The 24028-nt window shown below is 41.5% G+C and overlaps 1 protein-coding gene across 1 annotated transcript; it reads right to left on the bottom strand.

Moving 5' to 3' along the window:
• Positions 1-1892: 1892 nt before the first annotated feature.
• On the bottom strand, positions 1893-23588 carry LOC140454405 (NACHT, LRR and PYD domains-containing protein 3-like). Its single transcript, XM_072549099.1, has 9 exons — positions 23403-23588; positions 22994-23078; positions 21723-21892; positions 17798-17969; positions 17633-17698; positions 13954-15700; positions 8701-8787; positions 7053-7220; positions 1893-2353 (listed from the first exon to the last, which is right to left on the bottom strand). Exons 2-9 carry the CDS (start codon positions 23055-23057, stop codon positions 2266-2268), a joined length of 2562 nt encoding a protein of 853 aa, XP_072405200.1. The 5' UTR covers positions 23058-23078; positions 23403-23588; the 3' UTR covers positions 1893-2265.
• Between the last annotated feature and the right edge of the window lie 440 nt (positions 23589-24028).

Below are 24028 nucleotides of genomic sequence, written 5' to 3'. Positions count from 1 at the left end.
CAGGCTCGAAGGGCTGAATGGCCTACTCCTGCACCTATTGTCTAATGTCTAAAGTCTAACGCTGGGAATAATTACACACTTGAACATATGGTTGTTTGTGTAATAAACATATGTTTAAGACAAATTGAATATAGCTTTATGTACAACTGAAGACAGGTAATAATAAGAAATAATTAATAACAAACAGGTTTATTGTTTATTGAACAAATTGCAGAGCATGGAGTACAGGTGTTGGAATGCCTTGTTGCAGGCGTACAAGAGTTCTTTGAAGAAGTAACAAAGAGGATTGATGAGGACAGAGCAGTAGATGTGATCTATATGGACTTCAGTAAGGTTTTGACAAGGTTCCCCATGGGAGACTAATTAGCAAGGCTAGATCTCATGGAATAGTGGAAGAACTAGCCATTTGGATACAGAACTGGCTCAAAGGTAGAAGACAGAGACTGGTGGTGGTGGAGGCTTGTTTTTCCGACTGGAGGCCTGTGACCACTGGAGTGCCACAAGGATCCTCTACTTTTTGTCATTTACATAAATGATTTGGATGTGAGCATAAGAGGTACAGTTAGTAAGCTTGCAAATGACACCAAAATTGAAGGTGCAGTGGACAGCGAAGAGGGTTACCTCAGATTACAACTGGATCTGGACCAGATAGGCTAATGGGCTGAGAAGTGGCAGATGGAATTTAATTCAGACAAATGCGAGGTGCTGCATTTTGGGAAAGCAAATCTTAGCAGGACTTATATACTTCATGATAAGGTCCCAGGGAGTGTTGCTGAACAAGGAGACCTTGGAGTGCAGGTTCATAGCTCCTTGAAAGTGGAGTCGCAGGTAGATAGGATAATGAAGAAGGCGTTTGGTATGCTTTCCTTTATTGGTCAGAGTATCGGAGTTGGGAGGTCATGTTGCAACCACTGTTGGAATATTGCATGCAATTGTAGTCTCCTTCCTATTGGAAAGATGTTGTGAAACTTGAAAGGGTTAAGAAAAGATTTACAAGGATGTTGCCTGGATTGGAGGATTTGAGCTATAGGGAGAGACTGAACAGGCTCGGGCTGTTTTCCTTGGAGCGTCGGAGGCTGAGGGTTTACCTTATAGAGGTTTACAAAATTATGAGGGGCATGGATAGGGTAAATAGGCAAAGTATTTTCCCTGGGGTTGGGGAGTCCAGAACTAGAGGGCATAGGTTTAGGATGAGACGGGAAAGATATAAAAGAGACCTAAGGGGCAACTATTTCATGCAGAGGGTGATACGCGTATGGAATGAGCTGCCAGAGGAAGTGGTGGAGGATAGTACAATTGCAACATTTAAGAGGTATTTGGATGGTTATATGAACAGGAAGCGTTTGGAGGGATATGGGCCGGGTGCTGGCAGGTGGGACTAGATTGGGTTGGGATATCTGCTTGGCATGGACAGGTTGGACTGAAGGGTCTGTTTCCATGCTGTATGACTCTATGACATGAGTGAGGTCACATTTGGAATACTGTACGCAGTTCTAGACGCTCTACTATAGAAAGTAACTATTAAACTAGAAAGAGGGCAGTAAGGATTTACTAGGATGTTACCTGGACTGGAAGGTTTGAGCTACAAGAAGAGATGAGATAGGATGGCACATTTTCCCCTGGAGCGCAGGAGATTTAGGGGTGACCTTATACAGAAGTATAAAATCATAAGAGGCGTAGATAAGGTAGGTAGCCAGCAGCTTTTCCCCAAGGGAGTCTAAAACTCTGGGGCATATGTTTAAGGTGAGAGGGGAGAGATACAAAAGGGTATAGAGAGGCAGTTTTCTTTACACTGAGGATGGTGAGTGTCTGGAATGGGCTGCCAGAGGTGGTGGAAGTGAGTGCAATTTCATCGTTTAAGAAACATTTAGACAGGTGCATGGATGGTTAGATACGGGGGGGTACATGGACCAAACACAGGCAAAAGGGACTAGTTTAACGGTGAAAACTGGATAGCATAGTCACGCTGGCCGAAAGGCCTGTTTCTATGATGGCGATCTCTCGGACTCTTTTATAAAAGCTTCACAGTCACAGCTCCATCTCCCTGTGCTCGACGGTGAATATCACCCACACACCGACACTCACCAACTGCTACTGAAAGTTTCTACTGAATACTCCACATCGTTCCCATTCTATTTCACAATTCCAGGAATTGTTTTTCTTGAGTCAATGTAATATCTCATGTGTTTCACTTGATGGAGGTGAGAGAAATACACCTCTCAGTAATATCAAGTCCAAATAGTTAGCAATTTCTTGATCCTTTGATCACACAAATACTCGGACAACAGCCCTGCATTCTCTCAGTGATCGGAGCTGCTTCTTTCCATCTGAACTGAACTGATTCCTCCATAATCTAAGAAAGAAATTAATGATTAATAACCAACCAATTAATAAAGTTCAAATGACAGAATCATTCATAATTTTCCAATTGAAACACACATTTTGAAATCAAACTTTGAGCAGCTACACATTAACAAATGGGTGTAAGTGGTGGGGGAGAGAGAATCGAATGAGCTGTTGCACACACAGACAGTGCGGTAAGAAACTAAGGTGTTGATATTTGGGGAATGATGTAAATTGAGGATGTAGTTGGACTGGGGGAAATCACATTGGACTTGTAATGCAGTGACCTAGAGTACAAATACCAGCAACTGTCTGAATTTTATCTCAAATAATTAATCCATCTGGAATTGAAAGTTAGTTTCATAGTCACCATTGTAGAACCTAATCAGTGATTGCTGTAAATACACATCTGCTTCACTCATGTCCATCACCAAAGGGAATCTGGGAATCTTACCTGGTCTGGCCCAGAGGTATTTTCAGAAGATATTAAATAGTTCTGACTGATACATAATGTGTGGTTAAAGATGTATGTTTCAGATATGAATATGGAATGAAAATGGGATGGATATCTGGTTTCAACTTCGGCACTAAAAAGTTTACAACACACATAATTAACACGGTAATGACTCCTTCCTAACGACTGGTATCAAGACAGATATGGGCAAGGATTTTTATTTTGCTGATTTTTCATCATTTCACACTGAAATGTTGATTGCACTTTGAACACCACCTCAAAGACGTGCTTCAAATGGCAAATGGCAAAGACTGGGGAGCATCAGATTCTCAGTAGCAACACAAGGGACCAAATTCGTTAATTCGTGAGGACATTGTCAACCAGACTAGACCTGAAACTCACGCAAAGGGAACCAATAAGAAATAACAACTTGTTTCAACTTAATGAGATGGGAATCGCGGAGGCCATGGGGCTCAGCAGGTGGAAGAGCATCCACCAGAGGGTGGTAGTGAGAAGTGAATGAGGAAAATTCTGGGAGTTGAATCACTAGAACAGGGAAGGAGATTGCTGACTGTTCAGTGTCAAAGAACAGCTGGATTAACCCCTGGAAAGGGAGGGTGAACAGCAGTGTGTGTGATTCAGGTGGGAACTAACAATCAACAACTTTAAGGCAGAGCAAAGAGTGTCTTTCAGCAAGGTGACGGTCCTCCAGGAGCAGTTGATGTTTGTCTCAGTGTGCGTCCCGGGGAATAGACTGTAGAACACAGAGTCTTGCGTCATGGAGCTACTCAGGACAAACCTTGACAAAGGCCACTGCATCTTTCTCCAGACTTCTTTTGCAAAGACAAATTCCAGAAGGAGATGTGTGACAGTCTCTCTCCCTCCCACAACCCCTTAGAGAGTAGCATGCTGAGGCGAAGAGAGTCCGGGTGTGAGAGAGGCGCAGAGAGAGAGAGAGAGAGAGAGAGAGAGAGAGAGAGAGAGAGAGAGAGAGAGAGAGACAGATAGACAGAGGCAGAGAGAGAGAGACAGAAAAAGCGAAAAAAAAGGGAAGAGGATTCAACGACATGAGCAGGGCTGTCTAGTTGCCTACATGCAGTTGCCTTGGTGAGACCACACCTGAAGTCATGTGTATAGTTTTTGTCCCTTATCTAAGGAAGGACATTCATGCATAGAAGGAATGCAACAAAGGTTTCCCAGACGGATCGTGGGATCGCAGGACTGATGAATGAAGAGTGACTGGATCAGTTAGGACTATTTCCACTGTAGGTTAGAATAATATGGGGTACCTTTTAGAAACCTACAAAATTCTAACAGGAAAGGTCAGGGTAAACACAGGAAGGATGTTCCCAAGGTCCAGAACAAAGGGTCAATGTCTAAGGATCTGGGGTAGGCTATTTCGAGCTGAGATGAGGATAAATTTCTTCACTCAGGTTGAGGTGAGGCTGTGATATTCACTGTCAGAGAGAATGTTTGTTGGCTAAAACACTGAATGGTTGGAAAGAAAAAGTTAAATATTGTTCTCAAAAAGAACAGAAATTTCTGGTGAAACACAGCAGGTTTACAGATAGAGAAACAGAGTCAGCTGTGATGAAGGATCACTGGACTCGAAACATTAACTTTACTTTCTCTTCACAGATGCTGTCAGGCTTGTTGAGTTTCTTCAGCAGTTTTGGCTTTTGTTTCAGGTTTCTACTATCTGTATTTCTTTGCTTTAGTATGTCATGTTGTGGCTGTGCAGGCCATTGCTTTGGCCACTTTTGAAATGCTGCATGCAGCTCTGGGCTTCTTGCTATAGGAAGGATGTTGTGAAAATTGAAATGGTTCAGAAAGGATTTACAAGGATGTTGCTGGGGTTGGAGGGTTTGATCTAGAGGGAGAGGCTGAATATGCTGGGGTTGTTACCCTTGAAGCATGGGAGGCTGAGGGGTGACCTTATTGAGGTTTATAAAACAATGAGGAGCATGGGTAGGGCAAATAGACAAGATGTTTTCCCCAGGGTTGGGGGAGACCAAAACTAGAGGGCATAGGGTTAAGTTGAGGGGGCAAGATTTAAAAGGGTCCTAAGGGGCAACTTTTTCACACAGTGGGATGGTATGAGATTGGAATGAGCTGCCAAAGGAAGTAGTGGAGGCTGGTACAATTACAGCATATAAAAGGCATCTGGATGGGTTTATGAATGCGAAGGGTTGAGGGGGATTAGGGCCAGATGCTGTCAAATAGAGTCTGTGATGATGATGCTCCTTTAACAAGGTTCTGTTGCACTTGGTTTTGTTCCCCCCAGAGAGATCGTAAAAGACACAGGTTCCAAAAGGTTTGGGTTTCAAAGGGTTTTCGGGCCAGTTTGATTATAACTACAGATACTGCCTCCAGCAAAAAGTTTTATTTTTAAAAGAATTTGTGCAATGAAAGGGGAATGGTCACTTACCCCAGCTCAGCTTTTCTCTGGTTTGATTTGGTTTGGTTTTTGGACGTCTGGCTATTCACTGAAAGCAGACAGGGAGTGTTTTGAGGCTGCTGATCCAAGAAACAGTTACGTGAAAGAAGCAGGTTCGTGCTGATCCTCTCTGTCTGACATCTCTCTCCTGTAAGACCCGGTGTTTGATGCTACCTTTTGCGCCACAAGGTGTTTATGGGGATTGTTGCAAGTATAGGGAACAACAGGTAAAGTCTGTTTGGTTTTTGGATAGGTGAGGTTATTCTGCATTCAGTTCTCTTTGCTTCTATTTCATTGGGTAATCTTGTAAATAAATTTGGTTTTGTTGAAAACGAAGTGGATTGGCCAATGGCACCTCTCCTGGAATATCCACTTTACACTTTCTTAAAACAACGAGCAAAGTTAGGGTCTAGGCTACTTTCTTGAAATGTTTTGAGGGGGTCTGGCTTGGTCCATAACAAGTCAGAGACATGTACAGCACAGAAACAGATCCTTCGGTCCAACTTGTCCATGCTGACCAGATATCCGAACCTAATCCAAAAATCATTCAACACCAGGTTATAGTCCAACAGGTTTAATTGGAAGCACTAGCTTTTGGAGCACTGCTCCTTCATCAGGTGGTTCTCCGGAGCAGCGCTCCGAAAGCTAGTGCTCCCAATTAAACCCGTTGGACTATAACCTGGTGTTGAGTGATTTTTAAACTTTGTATACCCCAGTCCAACACTGGCAGCTCCACATCCTAACCTAATCTACTTCCATTTGCCAGCGCTTGTCCCATTTCCTTCCTATTCTTGTGCCCACCCAGATGCCTTTTAAACATCATAATTGTACCAGCCTCCACCATTTCGCTGGTTGCTCATTCCATACAAGCACCACCCTCTGCATGAAGAGGTTGCCCCTTAGGTCCCTTTTCAATGTTTCCCCTCTCACCCTAAACCTATGCCCTCTAGTTCTGGACTCCCCCATCCCAGAGAAAGACCTCGTCTATTTACCCTAACCATGGGACTCATTATTTTATAAACCTCTATAAGGTCACCCCTCAACCTCCGACGATCCAGAGAAAACAGAGTTTATTCAGCCTCTCCGTACAGCTCAAAGCCTCCAACACTGACAATAACTTTGTAAATCTTTTCTGAACCCTTCCAAGTTTCACAACATCCTTCCTCTCGGAGAGACACCAGAATTGCGCAGAATATTCCAAAAGTGGCCTAACCAATGTCATGTACAGCTTCAACATGACCTCCCAACTCCTATACTCAGTCCTCTGACCAATAAAGGAAAGCATACCAAATGCCTTCTTCACTATCCTATCTACCTGTGAGTCCACTTGCAAGGAACTATGAACCTGCACTTCAAGGTCTCTTTGTTCAGCACAGTCCCCAGGACCTTCCCATTAAGTGTATAAGTCATGCCCTGATTTGCCTTTCCAAAATGTAGCACCTCACATTTATCTAAATTAAACTCCATCTGAACTAGATTAATTTGGGGTATCTGTTCAACATGGACAGTTAGACAAAAAAGCCTGTTTCTGTGTTGAACATCTCTATAACACCAGGCAGATAAAGTTCTTCAGGGTTAAAGGGGTCAAGGATATCAAGGAGAAAACAGGAATAGGGTTTAAAGTTGGATAATCATTCATGGTATATGTAATGATAGATCAGGGTCTATGGGCTGAATGGCCTGCTGCTGCTCTGATTTTGTATGTTCCGGTGAATTAATATGTTAAGCACCCCTGAAGAACTTGCTGTGGACATGATTTAAGGAAATTATTGTTTACAATACAATGGAAATGTTTAATGTTTTAACATATGCACTCACTGAATCAGCTCCAAATTCTTGCAGTTAATGATGAAGTTTCTCATTTTTGGAATGCAATCATCTGTGAATTTATTTCCATCCAGGAAAAGCATTGACAATGATTCGCTCTGACTAAATGCCATCCTCAGGTCTTCAATGCAAGCAAATGTCAGATTGTTATCCTGCAAACTAAAGATTGATAATTACAAATCAGTTTTCAATACAGCTTGAAAAGATAAATGAAATTCCACTGAGAAGGAAGAGCAATAATTGGATCAGCATAACAAAGTGAGAAAGCTTTTGAACCATCAGCCTCCTTTTCATTTTATTTGACTCAGTAATGATGAACTAATAATCAATTAACTTTAATGCTTTTAGTCTTTAACACTATTATTCCTTAATTGAAAGGCATTACTCTTAATTTTGAAAAGAATATGCGTTCCTACAGCCTCACAGAATCAAACAGGGTACAGTGAAGGAGGAGGTGATTCGAGGTTCCGAATGAGCAATTCACTTCCTGCCACTCTGTATCCCGTATCCCTGTGCACTGGGCCTTTCCATACCAAAGTTTAATTCCTTTTTGAACGCTTCAGTTGAACCAGCCTCTGCCATGATGTCAGTCAGGCACAACATTCCAACCTTAACCAGTCACTGTGCAGAAAAGATGATCTCACATTGTTCTTGCTTCTTTTGGCAATTTCTTGAATTTTTGTGCTGATATACTTGATCATTTCATGGCAGTGAACAGTTTATTGCTATCGACTCTTTCCACTGAAATTATCATTTTTACTACTTCATTTAAATTACATCACAGCTTCCTTTCCTTAATGGAGACAGATCCAATGTTTGCAATCTATCTTCAGACCTTATGTTCATGATCCATGAAATCCTTTCCATGAGTCATTTCTTCCTTTCTCCGATGCCCTGCATCTCTCCTCAAGCATTGTAACAACATGGGATGTAAACACATCAGCTTAGGCTAAATTGTATTAATTGAACAAAACAAATTAACTTTTTTACTTTCATCTCTGAATCTTAACAACTCTTTTTGTTGAGAATCTGAAAATTGTGCTTCTCTAGTTGGAAGAAGTGTGGTTTGAACTGGCTCCTGAATGATGGCTGAACTGTAACTTTAAAATAATGCTCTTTCCTCGATCTTTTAGCTAACGACCCAGTCCCATCATTCAACATTTTAAACATCTCCATTGGTTACCATGTGACCATAATTTCCACAAAAAGATTCTGATTCAATTTCTCCTTAATATCTTCCTGTTGAAATTTGATTGAAGTCTAATATATACTTGTTGTGCAGAACAGAACAGAATACTCCAGGTGCAGTCTAGCAAGATCGAAGAATGTGGTGCTGGAAAAGCACAGTCGGTCAGGCAGCATCCGAGAAGCAGGAAAATCGACATTCCGAACATAAAGCCTTCATCAGGAGTCCTAATGAAGGGTTTATGTTCAAAACATCGATTTTCCTGCTCTTCGGATGCTGCCGGACTGGCTGTGCTTTTCCAGCACCACACTCTTGACTCTAATCTCCAGCATCTGCAGTCCTCACCTTCCCCTATATATTCAACAGTGGTCATGCCAAAGATACAGCAAATTCCCAACTTGCCACAAATCATTGCACATAAAATTTGGGGTTAATGTTGGGAAGATTACCTACTCCAATCGCTTTGTTTTGCATTCCAAATGCGCCAATGATGCAGACAAAATGTTGACTCCTGTATCTCCAATGTTATTGTCATTCAGCCTAACAGCCAAGAAGAAAAAAACAATCTCTCTGATTAACATAGCATAAACTTCACCTTAAGAAACTCCATCCAATTGTTTCATACTGAGGCATGGGCAGATAGAACAGTGTTGTGCAGTATTAGAAAACAGATTGAAATCTTGCATAACTATTCTGACTGAATTAGTTGGTGACCAGTGAACACATATTTCAAACAGTAGATTAATTGCTTGAATGGTGAAAAATGAGGTGTACAGTTCTTGTCATATATTTTACTCAGTAAATTGCTGTTACTCGTTCACTGACTGAAAGGCTATTGACAGTACAACCCTGCACAATTCTGAAAAGACGAATTTGATATATACCTGAAGGAGAAAACATGTGATAGCTTTAAGGGAAGAGGAGGGGAAAAGGATGAAGTGTGTAGGCCATTTAAGGAGCCAGTGCAGACATAATTGACCAGATGGCCTTATTAGGTACTACCCATTTTATGACCTGGAAATAGAATATATATTTTAACCCAAAACTGGACACATGGGATTCACGGAGAGCTTGCCAACTGGATACAAAATTGGCTTAACAGCAGGAGACAAAGTGGAGGGTTGTTTTTCAGACTTGGAGGCCCGTCACCACCGATGTTCCACGGGGATCGGTTCTGGCTTTTGTTTGTCACTTATAGAAACAATTTGGATGAAAATACAGAAGGCATGGTTAGTAAGTTTGCAAATGATATCAAAATTGGTGGCATAGAAAAGAAGAGGATTTTCTAAGGGATTTTGACAAAATGGGTCAATGGGTTGAGAAACGGCAGATGGAGTTCAATCTAGATAAATGCATTTTGATACAACAAACTTGGGGAGAAGTTAATCAGTTAATGGGAGGGCTTTGGGCAGTGTTCTACAACAGAGGGAGCTAAGGATTCAGGAACATAACTCTTTGAAGTTTGCATTGGTGAGGCCTCTTCTGGAATACTGTGTCCAGTTATAGTCACTTCGGTAAAAGAAGAATATTATTAAGGTGGAGAAAGTTCAGAAAAGGTTTACCAGGAAGCTGTTGATATGGAAGGTTTGAGTTATAAGGAGAGACTGGATAGACTGGGATTTTTTCCCACTGGAGCATAAGAGGTTGAGAAGTGACCTCAGAGGATTATAAAATCATCAGCGGTATAAAAAGGCTGAAAGGTAGGTGTCTTTTCCCGAGGATGGGGATTTCAAGACTAGGGGCACATTTTTAAGGTGAGAAGAGACAGAGTTAAAAAAGTCACAAGAAGAATTTTTTTTAAAACTCAGGGTAGTTCCTGAGGAAGTGGTGGATATGGGTGCAATTAGTGGCAGATGTAGTTTAATTCAGATAAATGCAAGTTGCTGCATTTTGGGAAAGCAAATGTTAGCAGGACTTATACACTTAATGTTAAGGTCCTAGGGAATGTTGCTGAACAAAGAGACCTTGGAGTGCAGGTTCATAGCTCCTTTAAAGTGGAGTCACAGGTAGATAGGATAGTGAAGAAGGTATGGTATGCTTTCCTTCTTTGGTCAGAGTATTGAGTACAGGAGTTGGGAGGTCATGTTGTGGCTGTACCAGACATTGGTTAGGCCACTGTTGGAATATTGTGTGTAATTCTAGTCTCCATCCTATTGGAAAGATGTTCTGAACTTGAAAGGGTTCAGAAAAGATTTACAAAGATCTTGCCAGGGCTGGAGGATTTGAGCTATAGGGAGAGGCTGAACAGGCTGGGGCTGCTTTCCCTGGAGCATCGGAGGCTGTGGGGTGACCTTATAGAGGTTTACAAAATTATGAGGGGCATGGATAAGCTAAATAGACAAAGTCTTTTCCCTGGGGTTGTGTAGTCCAGAACTAGAGAGCATAGGTTTAGGGTGAGAGGGGAAAGATATAAAAGAGACCTAAGGGGCAACTTTTTCACGCAGAGGGTGGTACGTGTATGGAATGAGCTGCCAAAGGATGTGGTGGAGGCTGGTACAATTGCAACATTTAAGAGGCATTTAGATGGGTATATGAATACGAAGGGTTTGGAGGGATATGGGCTGGGTGCTGGCAGGTGGGACTAGGTTGGGTTGGGATATCTGATCGGCGTGGACAGGTTGGACCGAAGGGTCTGTTTCCGTGCTGTACATCTCTATGACTCTAAAAGATATTTTGATAAATACATGAGAAGGAAAGGTTCGGAGGGATATGGGCCTGGAGCAGGCAGGTGGGACGAGTTTAGTTTGGGATTACGTTCAGCATGGACTGGAAAGGGTCTGTTTCCATGTTATTTGACTCTGACAAGTTGAACGCAAGACAGAAAATTGATTGTCTTATATCCAATTTTTTTAAACATTTGTGCAATTTTATTCCATTGAACTCATCCATATGTAATCCAGCAAAGAGTAAAAGCAATGGTTAATTGTGAGGCATTATTGCCCTGCTTGGATAACACAACAAAGAAAAAGACTTATAGACATCAATCAATCAATAAATTCCTGCATCTCTATTGTATTTAACAATACACAAGCCATGTTTTCAGTTCCAAGCAGAATGGATAATAGTTCATCCCAACAGTCATGTAAAATATGTGGTGATGAGCTGCCCAATCTCCCTGCTGCTGGGGTGAATGGTGAATTTTGTGCTACCACAAAGGGCAGATCATGCCTCCTGTAAATCACAGACTGTTGAGCCTCTATTTCAAACCCACCCTGACCCTCACCCGTAACAGTTTCAGATACATGAATGGCAGCCTTGCTGTGTTAGCAACGTATTCTGCATTGAACTAGGTACAGCATTCACTTACTATTTATCGAGTGAATGGTTGGGTCAAATACAATACCAGATTAGCTTTGGTTTGTAAAAGTAAACTACAAAGGATGATATTCATCTCTGCAATGGCACACAATTGGTAACAGAGATTGGGTTTAACAGTTTGATTTGCCACCTGATCTCCATTGCTATTCTCTGTCAGTGAACTGTGTTCAGTCACACACCAGGTCTGTTCATTTAATTGAGGGCCTCTTAGGATTAGTGTTCAAACCTTCGCCAACTTTTCGTTTAATTTATTATTTCATCAATTTTGATTTGTAGCAGTGAACTGCAATGAGCTGGAAATGATCTTTGGATTGTGGACAGCAACTTGTGTTTCAACAAAACAAACAAACAAGCTGCTGTTTGTTCGCGAGGTGGGGCCTCACAGTTAATGGCAGGTTAGCTCTTGATCAATAGGATCCTGTAGATGTTTCAGCACGGTGGGAGAGCAGCACATTGAACCAGATAAGAAATGTTTGGGAATTGATCAGGCCAGTACCTGGGAATTGTTGTGAACAAGCCTGGGATAGAACATAAAATCAAAAGAATTGTGGATACTGGACATAAGAAACAAAAACAAAAATTGAGGGAAAAGCGCAGCAGGTCTGGCAGCATCTGTGGATAGATATATTTTGGTCCAATGAGCTTTCCTCAGAACACCAATTTCCATTTGTTTCTGGGAGAGAACGAGATGGTCAAACATAGGCATAGATCACGGTTTAGGTCGGTTTTTGGGACTGTGCTTTTGAGAGAATGAACTTAGCTATTGACGTTACAGCATGAAGATTTAAATGCTCCCTGCCTAACCTTGTACTTTATTTCAGAATTTCAGTCCTCAGAGTGAATTCAAAGGTGGCACAGATCAATATCTTCAGAAAATTAACAAAGAAACCATCAAATATACATTGAGAATAAGATATGAAAACCACTTAATCTGGCCAGTTTTGTTACTTTATTTTAATTATCCCTTCACTGTGTTTATTTGTCTGTTTGTCTGTCTTTTGTGTGAATTGCCCTGAAAACAAGGTTATTGGTTTCAAACTTTGTTGTTTAATTTTGCTCTGCTAAAGTTCCTATATTGGTAATAGATTGCTTTTTTTTTGTTGTTTCAGTTATTAACCCACCATCTAGGTTTCATTATCAACAGAGTCTGTGATTGGTTATAAAGTCTGGTTAGGAATTGTTGAGGTTAAAATCTTTGAAGGTTTTAATTTTACTCTGTTGTGAACATAGAGGTACGATGATTTGGCTCGGTTCTTTGTTTCCTTGTCATAGCACTAGTTAAAGACTCTGCCAGACTCCTTGTGGGTTTTGAATGTCTCACAATGTAAGACCAATTAAGTTAGCCTGGTGCTAACTTAATTGGTCTTACAATTAATAGTTTTCACTCAGTATCAAGGTCAATGCAGTAGTAGCATTAAAAATAAATAAAAAGCATGGAAAACTCCTTGACTCTCAGAAAAAAAACGAATAGTAATTGTGATTCAGCTACTATAGTGACAAGTGGCTCAACAGTTAGCACTGTTTCCTCACAGCACCAGGGATCTGGGTTTGATTCCACCCCTGGGTGACTGTCTGTGTGGGGTTTGCACATTCGCCCAGTGTCTGCGGGGGTTGCCTCTGGGTACTCTGGTTTCCTCCCACAGTCAACTATGTGCAGGTTAGATGGACTGATCGTGCTAAATTGCCCATAGTTTCCAGGGATGTGCAGACTAGATGGGTTATAGAGTCATAGAGATGTACAACAAGGAAACAGACCCTTTGGTCCAATTCGTCCATGCCGACCAGATATCCTTAATTAATCTAATCAAATTTGCCAGCATTTTGCCCATATCCCTCTAAATGATTCCTATTCATATACCCATCCAGATGCCTTTTAAATGTTGTAATTGCACCAGCCTCCACCACTTCCCCTGGCAGCTCATTCCATACCCACACCATCCTGTGTGAAGAAGTTGCCCCTTAAGTACCCTTTAAATCTTTCCCCTCTCACTCCCAGATCCCAAGGAAAAGACCTTGCCTATTTACCCTAAACATGTTCCTCATGACTTTATAAACTCTATATATAAGGTCACCCTCAGCCTTCAATGCTCCAGGGAAAACAGTCCCAGTCCATTCAGCCTCTCCCTAAGGTCAAACGCTCCAACCCTGGCAACATCCTTCTAAATCTTTTCTGTAGCCTTTCATGTCCCTTGGGAAATGCAGGGATAGGCGAGAGGTCTGGATGGGATGCACTTCAGAGGGTTGAAGCAGACGAGATGGTCCAAATGACCGTTTTCTGCTCTGTAGAGATTCTATGATCCTATGAAATTCATATCAGTTGGAATTTATAAGAGAAAATCAATGGGTCATTGCTGACATGTTATCTAATTTCACTCGGATCAAACATACCTTAGAACTTTGCACTTGTGGATTGCAGGGGCCAATCGTTTGATCCCCTCCTCCTGAATATAACATTTCTCCAAATTCAACTCCATCACTGATTCACAAAGTTGTACAACATGAGACATTACAAAACAGTCCATTGGGTTCAATCTCAGTGCATTCTTTGGATTGGGGTCCCCAAAGTTCAAACGTTCCACTGATCCAATGGTCTTCTGAACTAAAGCTCTATTCTGAGACTCCGACAAATAATGGAGTGTGTTCAGCAGTTTCCTCTTTCCAGTGACTCTGTCCATGTTTTTGATTTCTGCCTGAACATTGGCCTGCAGCCAGTCTATCACCTGACAGGTCGTGTGATGAGACAGCGGACCCAGGAATGGTTCCAGATTTCGGGATGAAGTGGGTGTTGAAAGACCAACTAAAAATCGAATAAAAATCTCAAACCGACCATCATCCTTCTTAAAAGCACAGTGAAGCATTTCCACCACGTTCTGATGCTTTGGACTCAAATACTGAGCCAGGGCGGCCAAGAATTCCTGGATGGTAAGGTGGAGAAATGTGTACACAATGTTTTTAGCTGTGTCATCCCTTTCCAAGATCTCCATCATGAATCCTGAAATGAATTTGCTGGACTCCAGCTGATGCTGAATGAAGTGATTCTCATTAAAAACAATTCTCCTTTTCGAAACTCCCTGGTAAGCCAACTCCCCGAGTCGCTGTAAAACCATCCGCTGGTCCTCAACATCTCGCTTGTGGTTGTCCAAGAGATTGGAAAGGTAGATGGAGAAAAGTTGAGTGATGGTTTTGGGAAGAGGTTGCTTGCACTTCAGCTGTGTAAAGAGCGGGCCTAAGGTTGAGCAAATGATCCAGCAATATGAAGGGTTGTAGCACATGGTGTACAGGATCTCATTCTCCTCGACGTGTTTGAAGACATTGGTAGCGAGTTGCTCACTGCCAAAAAACTTTCTGAAAAACTCTTTTCTTTCATCAGCAAGAAAGCCCAGGATCTCAGCCCAAAGGTTGACATTGGCCTTTTCCAATGAGTCAAGGGCAGTCGGCCGGCTGGTAACCAGCACAGAACAACCTCTGAGCAGCTGTTGCTGTACCAGGGAGTGCACCATTTCAAAAACTTCACATCTGCAGTCAGGCGCAACACAGTGATTCACAGAGACATCACCAGCCACGTGGCCAGTGAAATCAATCTGGTGTTTGTACTCATCTAATCCATCAAAAACCAAGAGAAGATATTCAGGTTTCATCCAGATATCTTCAATTATCTTTTCTAAATAAGGGTACTGATCCAATACCATTTCAGTCAGAGAAACGGCTCTGTTGATGGCATTAAGATTTCGAAATGTGAAATGTAGAACAAATTGGAACTGAGGATAGATGTTTCCTGCTGCCCGTTCATGGACCATCCTCTGCACCATTGTTGTCTTACCAATGCCAGCCACTCCGCTAACCACCGTGGTGCCAGACAGGCTGGAGTGACCAAAACTGCTCCTGAATAATTGATCAATCCGGATTTTTTCGAGTTCACTGGTGACGTACTTCCGCTGCCATTCTTCATGTTCTCTGCCTCTGGAAAGGAGCTTATGTTCCACTCGTCTCCGTTCACGCAGAGTGGAAATAATGATAAGCTCTGTATATCGATCAGTGAGGGAAATGGTCGTTATTTTGCTGTCTCCTTTGATGGTGTGTTTGACCACATGCTCGGTTTGATGGAGGAGGTGTTGCTTGTGTTGATCTTGTATACCTTTCATGACAATGATCAAAATTATGTTGGCATTGTTCTTATTTGTTAATTAACTACATTAAAACAATTAACGCGAAGCAAGGAGATTGAGTTGGGTAGCAATACAGAATATGTGAGTCAAATCCAAATTTTACTACGCTGTGCTAGAAATTAATCTTGCCGAATAAATACTGAATTATAGTAGATTTTACATTATAACAGACAAGCCCCTCCACTCTATCGTCATCTCCATCTCCATTTGAGGAGAATTTAACATTGGAACATCTGAGAAGCCAAATATTATCACATTGTTCACTTATTATTATTTACTGTATTCATTTTTGTTTTGTCTGTTGTCCCTAGTGGAGATAGTATCAGAGTGTTTATAAGATTGATGTCTGCTTCAATCTCAGACAATTTATACCTAATGTAAACATATGGCCCACTGGCTGAATACGGACTGTGCATAATGCTTTTTCAATGCTTACTGTTGGGAACAGGATGACAAACCAGTGATACAATTAAATGTGCTATGTGAACCATAATTATAAAATAACACTGTCGATGTATAAGGATCACATTGAGATCTTCCACCAATTTTATCAAGTCATTGTCCATTTCAGTGCGAAAGCTGAAGCCTCTCATTGTACAGTCTAAGATTGTATGTGAATGGACTCCCTATCTATTCTGATTCTTCGTGTGAATCTACCTATACCCAGCTTGACCCCATATTTGATTTCATGTTTTAACAAGTCCGAGACATAGATGAAGCAAATCTTATCTCGATATGAGCCTAAATATGTTTCCAAGTCAACTAATTGCCTAGCCAGACAATTGAGTACAGTCTTTGACACAGCCACTTGACGTCAGTAAGATTTCAGCAAATATGGGCTCTTCACAAATCCAATGTTTCAGCACTGTGTGTAGAAATGTGTTTCTGGGGTATGTGACTTATTGAAAAACAATTCCTTATCTAGTCCTGGTTGATCAATTAGGTCAAGCTAATATCATTGTAGCCCTATTTGTGCCTTTATTCAATGCCCAAACAACATGTGTGCAATCTGATACATGTTGAACTCTACTACATATACAGTTGGTAGAAATATGACACTTGGATGTTTAAAGATTCTGTTTCTATACGTGACCTATATCCTCACCTTCTTTAGGTCAATGTGTGTTTCAAGTCATTGCCCAGGGTCGAGCCGACATATGAATCAAGACCTTCTTCAACCAGTACATACATATCAGTTCAGTCTGTCCACACTATGGGACCACACTCTAACTTCTGTATTCACCAGATCTGACTTCATCAGTAACTAGTCTAGAACCAAATGTGATCCGATAAATGACATCATCTTTACTCAGTCTGTCATGTATTTGATTCAAGCTTTAACTGGGTCTGGAGTTCTATGTGACTCCAGCCCAATATAGACATTGTAGACTCTGAGTCTCTGGTGATATTGAGGTTTACATTTGCATAAAGGCACCCTAAGGCCAAGTATTGACAGTAAAAGCAAGACTTCTTTTCAGACCCGGATGTGACTGAAGGGAAAATAAATAATGGCCTGACAAAGTACCAGGGAAGATTTTGAAACCAACTGACTTGCAAAACTGATTGTGACCTTGTGGTTCAGCATCTAAAACTGGAAAGTTGGGCTCAGTCTGCTCCAGAGCAGCTGGGAAAATCAAAATGAGCATTCAGCAATTTCCAACAAAGCTCAATATCACACATGTGGCATATAATTTGTGGCAGATAGAACACTGTCCATGCCCAAGTTCCAGTTCATTTGCTTCGTGTTGTAACTTTGATCGCATTTTATAGAAACAGTTCATGGTAATAATTTGGAGGGTTTGTTTCCTTTCAGTGATGAAATGTGAGACACAAATAAAATGTTAGAACTTAATTAATGCAGTACATTTTTATGATTAACGATTACTTTTATTTTGACTTACCTTTGAGGTGATCTGATAGCTCTCCTTCCATCTCTCCGATGCGTGCATTATAAAGCAAGTCAAAACCTGGGAAACATGTTTCATTTCATTAGTAGTGTGTGGCAGCCTCACCCATTAAAGAGGCAATCATGTTTGATTGCTAGAAATACTTGGACTGTACAATACCTCTGCTCTGAATTTCTTTCAGAATGAGTTTCAGTTTTGGCTTTGATTCTTGCATTTTCACCAATGTTTCCCAAAATATTCGTTCTCTGCAGCCATTGGTTTTGGTCACTGTGTTCAGAAGATGTTTTGCTGCTTCCTTTCTCTGTTGATGCTCTGACAGATTACGGATATACTGGAATAAAATAGAAGAACAGGTAAAATAGAAAGGGAAACGGGAAAAGGGAAACAATAGATGAAGGAACGGAATGGAAGAATTAATTGATGGAGGAAATGAGGGAAAAAGATGGGAAAGAAAGAAACAAAGGAAGAACAATGGAATAAACCAGAAAAAGAAGAAATAGAAAGGAAAACAATGAAAGAGACAAAATGATAAACAGCAGTGTCGGAATTGTGAAAAGCTGTTACATTAATGATGTTCCATTGGTGAAGAATATTCATCTCAGCACACTGATGAGACTTTCCCTCTCCTTGTGAAGAAGTACTATGAGGGAGACATTAGTAGTAGGCAAAAACAAGGGCTGCAGATGCTGGAAACCAGATTCTAGATTAGAGTGGTGCTGGAAAAGCACAGCAGTTCAGGCAGCATCCGAGAAGCAGGAAAATCGATGTTTTGGGCAAAAGCCCTTCATCAGGAATAGAGGAATCTATTGGATATGACATGAAACTTGCAGTTAACAAGTTATGTGATAAACAAAACCAGACTCTACAATATTGGAAGTGGAAGTTTTGGGGTTTGGGTTTGAATCCATAACACTTGAACTATGATGCAAACATGAGATCCATGTTGTCACTTTAATAGCTAGAACCACAACACTTTCATTGAATTTCCTACATTAAAAGTGGACTAGTTTCACTGCTATATCCAAAGAAACAAAAAGGAAATCCAAAACAATAAATTAGAAATTTTGTAGGAAACATTGAAAAGTTTGTAATTACCAGGATTTTATTGCAGTAAGAATTGAAAGGATATCAACGGTCATTATGGTATTTGGGACAATTTGGGTAACTCGTTCTGATAACATCATGAAACTCCAATAATTGAAGTCATAAATATCCTTCAGTTCACCAATAGATACAATATTAACATCACTGCAACTGCATGAAGTGTTGCCTTTTCAACACGTGTGCTTACAAAGAACGAAGAACAAAGAGAATTTACAGTCCAGGAACAGGCCCTTCAGCCCTCCAAGCCTAAGCCTATCCAAATGTACTGTCTTAACCTGTTGCCCAATTCCTAAGCATCTGTATCCCTCTGCTCCCCACCTACTCATGCATCTGCCCAGACGCATCTTAAATAAATCTACTGTGCCTGCCTCTACCACCTCTGCTGGCAACGCACTCCAGACACCCACCACCCTCTGTGTGAAGTACTTGCCGCGTGTATCCCCCTTAACTCTTCCATCTCTCACCTTGAAAGCATGACCTCTTGTTATTGAATCCTTCACCCTGGGTAAAAGCTTATCTCTATCCACCCTGTCGATATCCTTTATGATTTTGTGAACCTCAATCAGGATCCCCCTCAATCTCCTTTTTTCTAATGAAAATAAACCTAACCTACTCAACCTCCCTTCATAGCTAGCACCTTCCAGACCAGACAACACCCTCGTAAACCTTCTCTGCAACCTCTCCAAAGCGTCCACATCCTTTTGGTAATGTGGCGACCAGAACTGTACACAGTATTCTAAATGTGGCCGAACCAATGTCTTGTACAATTTTAACATGACTTGCCAGCTCTTATATTCAATACCCCGTCCAATGAAGGCAAGCATACTGTATGTCTTCTTGACCAGTCTTTCCACCTGTGCAGCAAACTTCAGGGTACAATGGACCTGCACTCCCAGATCTCTCTGCTCATCAACTTTTCCCAAGGCTCCTCCATTTATTGTATAATTCACTCTTGAATTAGTCTCGCCTAAATGCATCACCACACATTTGTCTGGATTGAAAACCATCTGCCACTTTTCCGCCCAACTCTCCAGTCTATCTATACCCTCCTGTATTCTCTGACAGTCCCTTATGCTTTCTGCTACTCCACCAATCTTCGTGTCATCTGCAAACTTGCTGATCATACCAACCTTCCAGATCATTTATGTATATCACAAACAACAGTGGCCCCAACACTGACCCCTGTGGACTACCACTGGTTACCTTTCTCCATTTCAAGAAACTCCCTTCAACTACTACTCTCTGTCTCCTGTTGCTCAACCAGTTCTTTATCCACCTAGCGAGAACACCCTGCACACCATGTGACTTCACTTTCTCCGTTAGTCTACAATGGGGAACCTTATCAAATGCCTTACTAAAGTCCGTGCATGCATCAACAGCCCTTCCTTCATCCATCAACTTGGTCACTTCCTCGAAGAACTCTAATAAGTTAGTAAGGCATGATCTCCCCCGCACAAAACCATGTTGTCTATCACTGATAAGCCCATTATTTTCCAAATATAAATAGATCCTATCCCTCAGTACCTTCTCCAGCAACTTTCCCACCACTTTTGCCAGGCTCACTGGTCTGTAGTTACCCGCAATATCCCTACTACCCTTCTTGTAAAGGGGGACAACATGAGCAGCCTTCCAGTCCTCCGGCACCTCACCTGTATTTAAGGATGAGCTGAAAATTGTTGCTGGAAAAGCGTAGGTCAGGCAGCATCCAAGGAACAGGAGAATCGACGTTTCGGGCATAAGCCCTTCTTCAGGGTTACTCTTCGGAGGGTCCGTATGGACTTGTTGGGCTGAAGCGCCTGTTTCCACACTGTAAGGAATCTAATCTAATCTACCAACTCAAGAAAACTTCACAAGGGGTTGTAATTCCTCACTTTCGATGATCTGGACAGGACACTTCTTCAAGAGTCCCTCAACATTACCTGCCTCAGTGACATGAGTGGCACCTTACTGGTACTTCAACTTGAACTTCATAAGGTGACCTGTTTAAAACTTGACAACATATTTATTATAGATTTCCTACAGAGTTCAAATGGGCCCTTTGAAGAGTAACCTACCCAGACCCATTTCCCTCTGACTAACGCACCTAACCTATGGGCAATTTAACATGGCCAACTCACCTGACCTGCACATCTTTGGACTGTGGGAGGAAACCAGAGCACCCAGAGGAAAACAACGCAGACATGGGGAGAAATGTGCAAACTCCACACAGGCAGTTGCCTGAGGCTGGAATTGAACCTGGGACCTTGGCGCTGTGAGGCAGCAATGCTAACCACTGAACCACCGTGCCGCCGGTGACAACGTTTCACTTATTTCTAGGTCGATCCAAACTTAGCTCTCTCAGTTCTAAGTGACACAATGACCATAGTGTAAGGGCTTAAACCAAAAGCTGCATACAACATAAACTGAAGAATTCCATCATAATCGATTTGGAAACTGAACTCACTGGGTATTCCAGCGTCTCCCTTAAAACCGCTGACACCAATCCCTCCCCACCATGGTATTTTTATTTGTGCTCTCTGCTCGAACCTTGTTGCTTGCAGAGCACACACAAGCTATTCTTCCCAGTGAAATATTCATCATGGCATTTCTTCCATCTCGCTAAAACTGATCTGTTATCCTGACATTCTCTGTCATGTGGTTTTCATCATCACATGATTTCATCCACTAACCACTAAGCCATGGGGTCCCACCTCACTAATTTCCATTTTGCTCTCAGTTCATTATCGGTCCTTCAAGTAAACAACTTTTCATTATTTTTTTTTCTTTGAAAATAATATTGTTTCAGTATTTTCTATTTTCTGGTGCTTTTTTTATTTTTGTACCCCTGACCCTTACTTTTACGGTTTTTCATATCATTAACGAGATGCACAACCTTGTTACTTTTCCTTAAATTTCCAAAGGTTCCTTCAAATACATGCCCACTTCAATCATTTTACTGATTAATAATAGAATAATGGAAAAATTCTATAATATAACTTACAGCATAATTTCCATTGCTCAATGAATCAGTTGCTGTTAATGTTAGGGCAATGCTCTCCACCAAGTCTAATATTGCATCCTCCAATCTCTCACAGTAGAATCGGGTAATCAGGTTTAACTCTCTGTCACTGTAACTATTGAGCAATTGACTAATTCCTTTTCCATCATCGTCTGTCAGAAGAAAGTGAACAAAACATGCAATTAAAAAATCTGATGTAAAAAGCTAAAGAAATATCACACCGAAAACCTTCTACTTTCAACCATTGATACAAAATATTAATTTGCAATAAATAATTGTGCGATTTTACTTGCAGACTCTTCCTGTCTTTATGTAGCATTTTCACAAGGATTAATGGTCTCTTTCTCCTCCTACATGACAGAGTCAAAAACCTAAATTGTTTCAGTTCTCATTAGTTATTTCTAATCACTCTGCCCATAGATATTACACATTTAGGGTAGCAGGCTGAACTTGAACACACTTAAGAATTCTAACCCTGCACCATAGGAGCCCTTCATTGCTGTGTTTTATTAGTATATGTTTCTACCCAGAAGTGTTATCACACAAAAATGAGTTCTTTCCCACTGCAACTTCTTTTTTTTTGTATAATGAGCAGCCACCACCAGTAAAAACTCATGTGTATCCAATTGATGATTTACAAGCGCAGCCTTTTTTGGGCAATGCAATACCAAATATAAACGTGGCAGCGGACGTAGTAGGAAGAGAGGGAAGGGATAAAATCGAAATGGAGTTGGACGGGAAATAAAGCACTGTATGCCTTTGTGGTGCTCCATCCCTCTAAAGGCATTGAGAAGGACATTCTGCGCCCCATCTCCAAGGACACCCGGGCTTGAATGGAACCACAGAAGGACAGATAGTTACCTCCCTCCACAGCCACACTGCCAAGACCTGTTTACAACCAGCCTGACCATCCAATTGATGTTATGAGCTGGTTCAGTAAACTGAATTCTGTGTTTCCATGTAGCAGGATCGTGAGCCTAGATGATCTCTCCTGCTGCCACAGATCATGTATGAGGGGATAAAACAACTGTTTTTGTTCATAGATGGTCTGTCCAGTGGCCAAGCACCAAATACCATTCATCTGCAAGTTGTGCTCAGGCTATGCAGTCTCCTGAGATGCCTGCCATGCTGTTTCCCATTCTGATAGTAACAGTTACTTCTCAGCCTTTCCTGAAATTGTAACATTCTATCCTGGAGGGTCTGATACTCATCAGGGAATATTACCAGTAACACAGCTGATCTTTGAACTTTACCTTGTCCACTTCTTCCTTTCATTGAAGTACATTGTATTTGTCCCACATTTACTCCATCCGTCATAATTTTGCATTTGTTCACAAGCTAAACAAAAGAATATGTACCATTGTTGTTAGACTGATCAAAATGCTGGCGGAATTTTGTTGCTGCTGCTATTCAACAAATTGAAGCAAACTACATTCTAATAACAGCAAAATGATCGTGTTGATATCAAAATGCAATGACACTAAAAATATTTAACTGTAGTGATGAAGATGAAGAGTCATCTAGACTCGAAACGTCAGCTTGTTCTCCCTCTGTGAATGCTATCTGACCCGCTGTGATCTCCAGCATTTGTTGTTTTCAGTTCCGATTCCAGCGTCCGCAGTCATTTGTTCCCGCACCTTGATTAAGATCTCAGAGTGTTACCTTCTGGTTATATGATTGTCGTAGAGATCGACAGCACAGAAGAAGGTGATTCCGATTTAGCCCCTTTTTCACACCTCTCTCAGTGACAGGTTGAGCAGATTAATATTTAACCGACACTGTCAACACCCAGCACAGTCAAGGCTTCCTGTGACCCGGCATGAAACGGTCTCACTCAGTGGGAGCTTCCACATCAAATCCGAAGGAGCGGGCTCGGGTTTGAGGACACACCTTGAGGGGCTGAGGCAGCGGAAGTAGCTTCCGGGGCCAGACCTGGAGGGGAGTGACGTCACAATGCCAAAGTAACGTTTTGGACAGAAGGGCTGCTGATTGGTCAGTAACGGTCAGATGACTCACTCTGTTCTTACCTGAAACCACCATTCACCTTGCCCTCCCCATCAGGTTTAAGGGCAATGGGAGTCAGGCTGGTGGGGGAGCAGTACAGTCCTGGGATTAAGAGTGGGACCGAGACTGCTATTTCTAGAATTAATTGCATATTTAATGTTCTTTAATGAGATTCTAACTCTAGGGCCATCTAGTTTACTGTAAGTTAATTTTAATAGACATTAATTTTCAATGAAATAGTTGTGAGAAGATTAAAATGGCAGTTCACTGGGTAGTTTGCTTAT

Source organism: Chiloscyllium punctatum, chromosome 29, assembly GCF_047496795.1.
Source record: "Chiloscyllium punctatum isolate Juve2018m chromosome 29, sChiPun1.3, whole genome shotgun sequence".
NCBI lineage: Eukaryota > Metazoa > Chordata > Chondrichthyes > Orectolobiformes > Hemiscylliidae > Chiloscyllium > Chiloscyllium punctatum.
This window is presented reverse-complemented; position numbering and strand designations above follow the sequence as displayed.

What these genes read in the sequence shown, in the direction of transcription:
- LOC140454405 (XM_072549099.1), bottom strand. Translation starts at nt 23,057, where the DNA reads ATGACGGATGGAGTAAATGTGGGACAAATACAATGTACTTCAATGAAA. An exon ending in CACAAGTGCAAAGTTCTAAG is followed by an intron (nt 8,788 to 13,953) that starts GTATGTTTGATC and finishes CTTGGCTGTTAG; the next exon opens with GCTGAATGACAATAACATTG. An exon ending in TGCAAAACAAAGCGATTGGA is followed by an intron (nt 7,221 to 8,700) that starts GTAGGTAATCTT and finishes ATCAATCTTTAG; the next exon opens with TTTGCAGGATAACAATCTGA.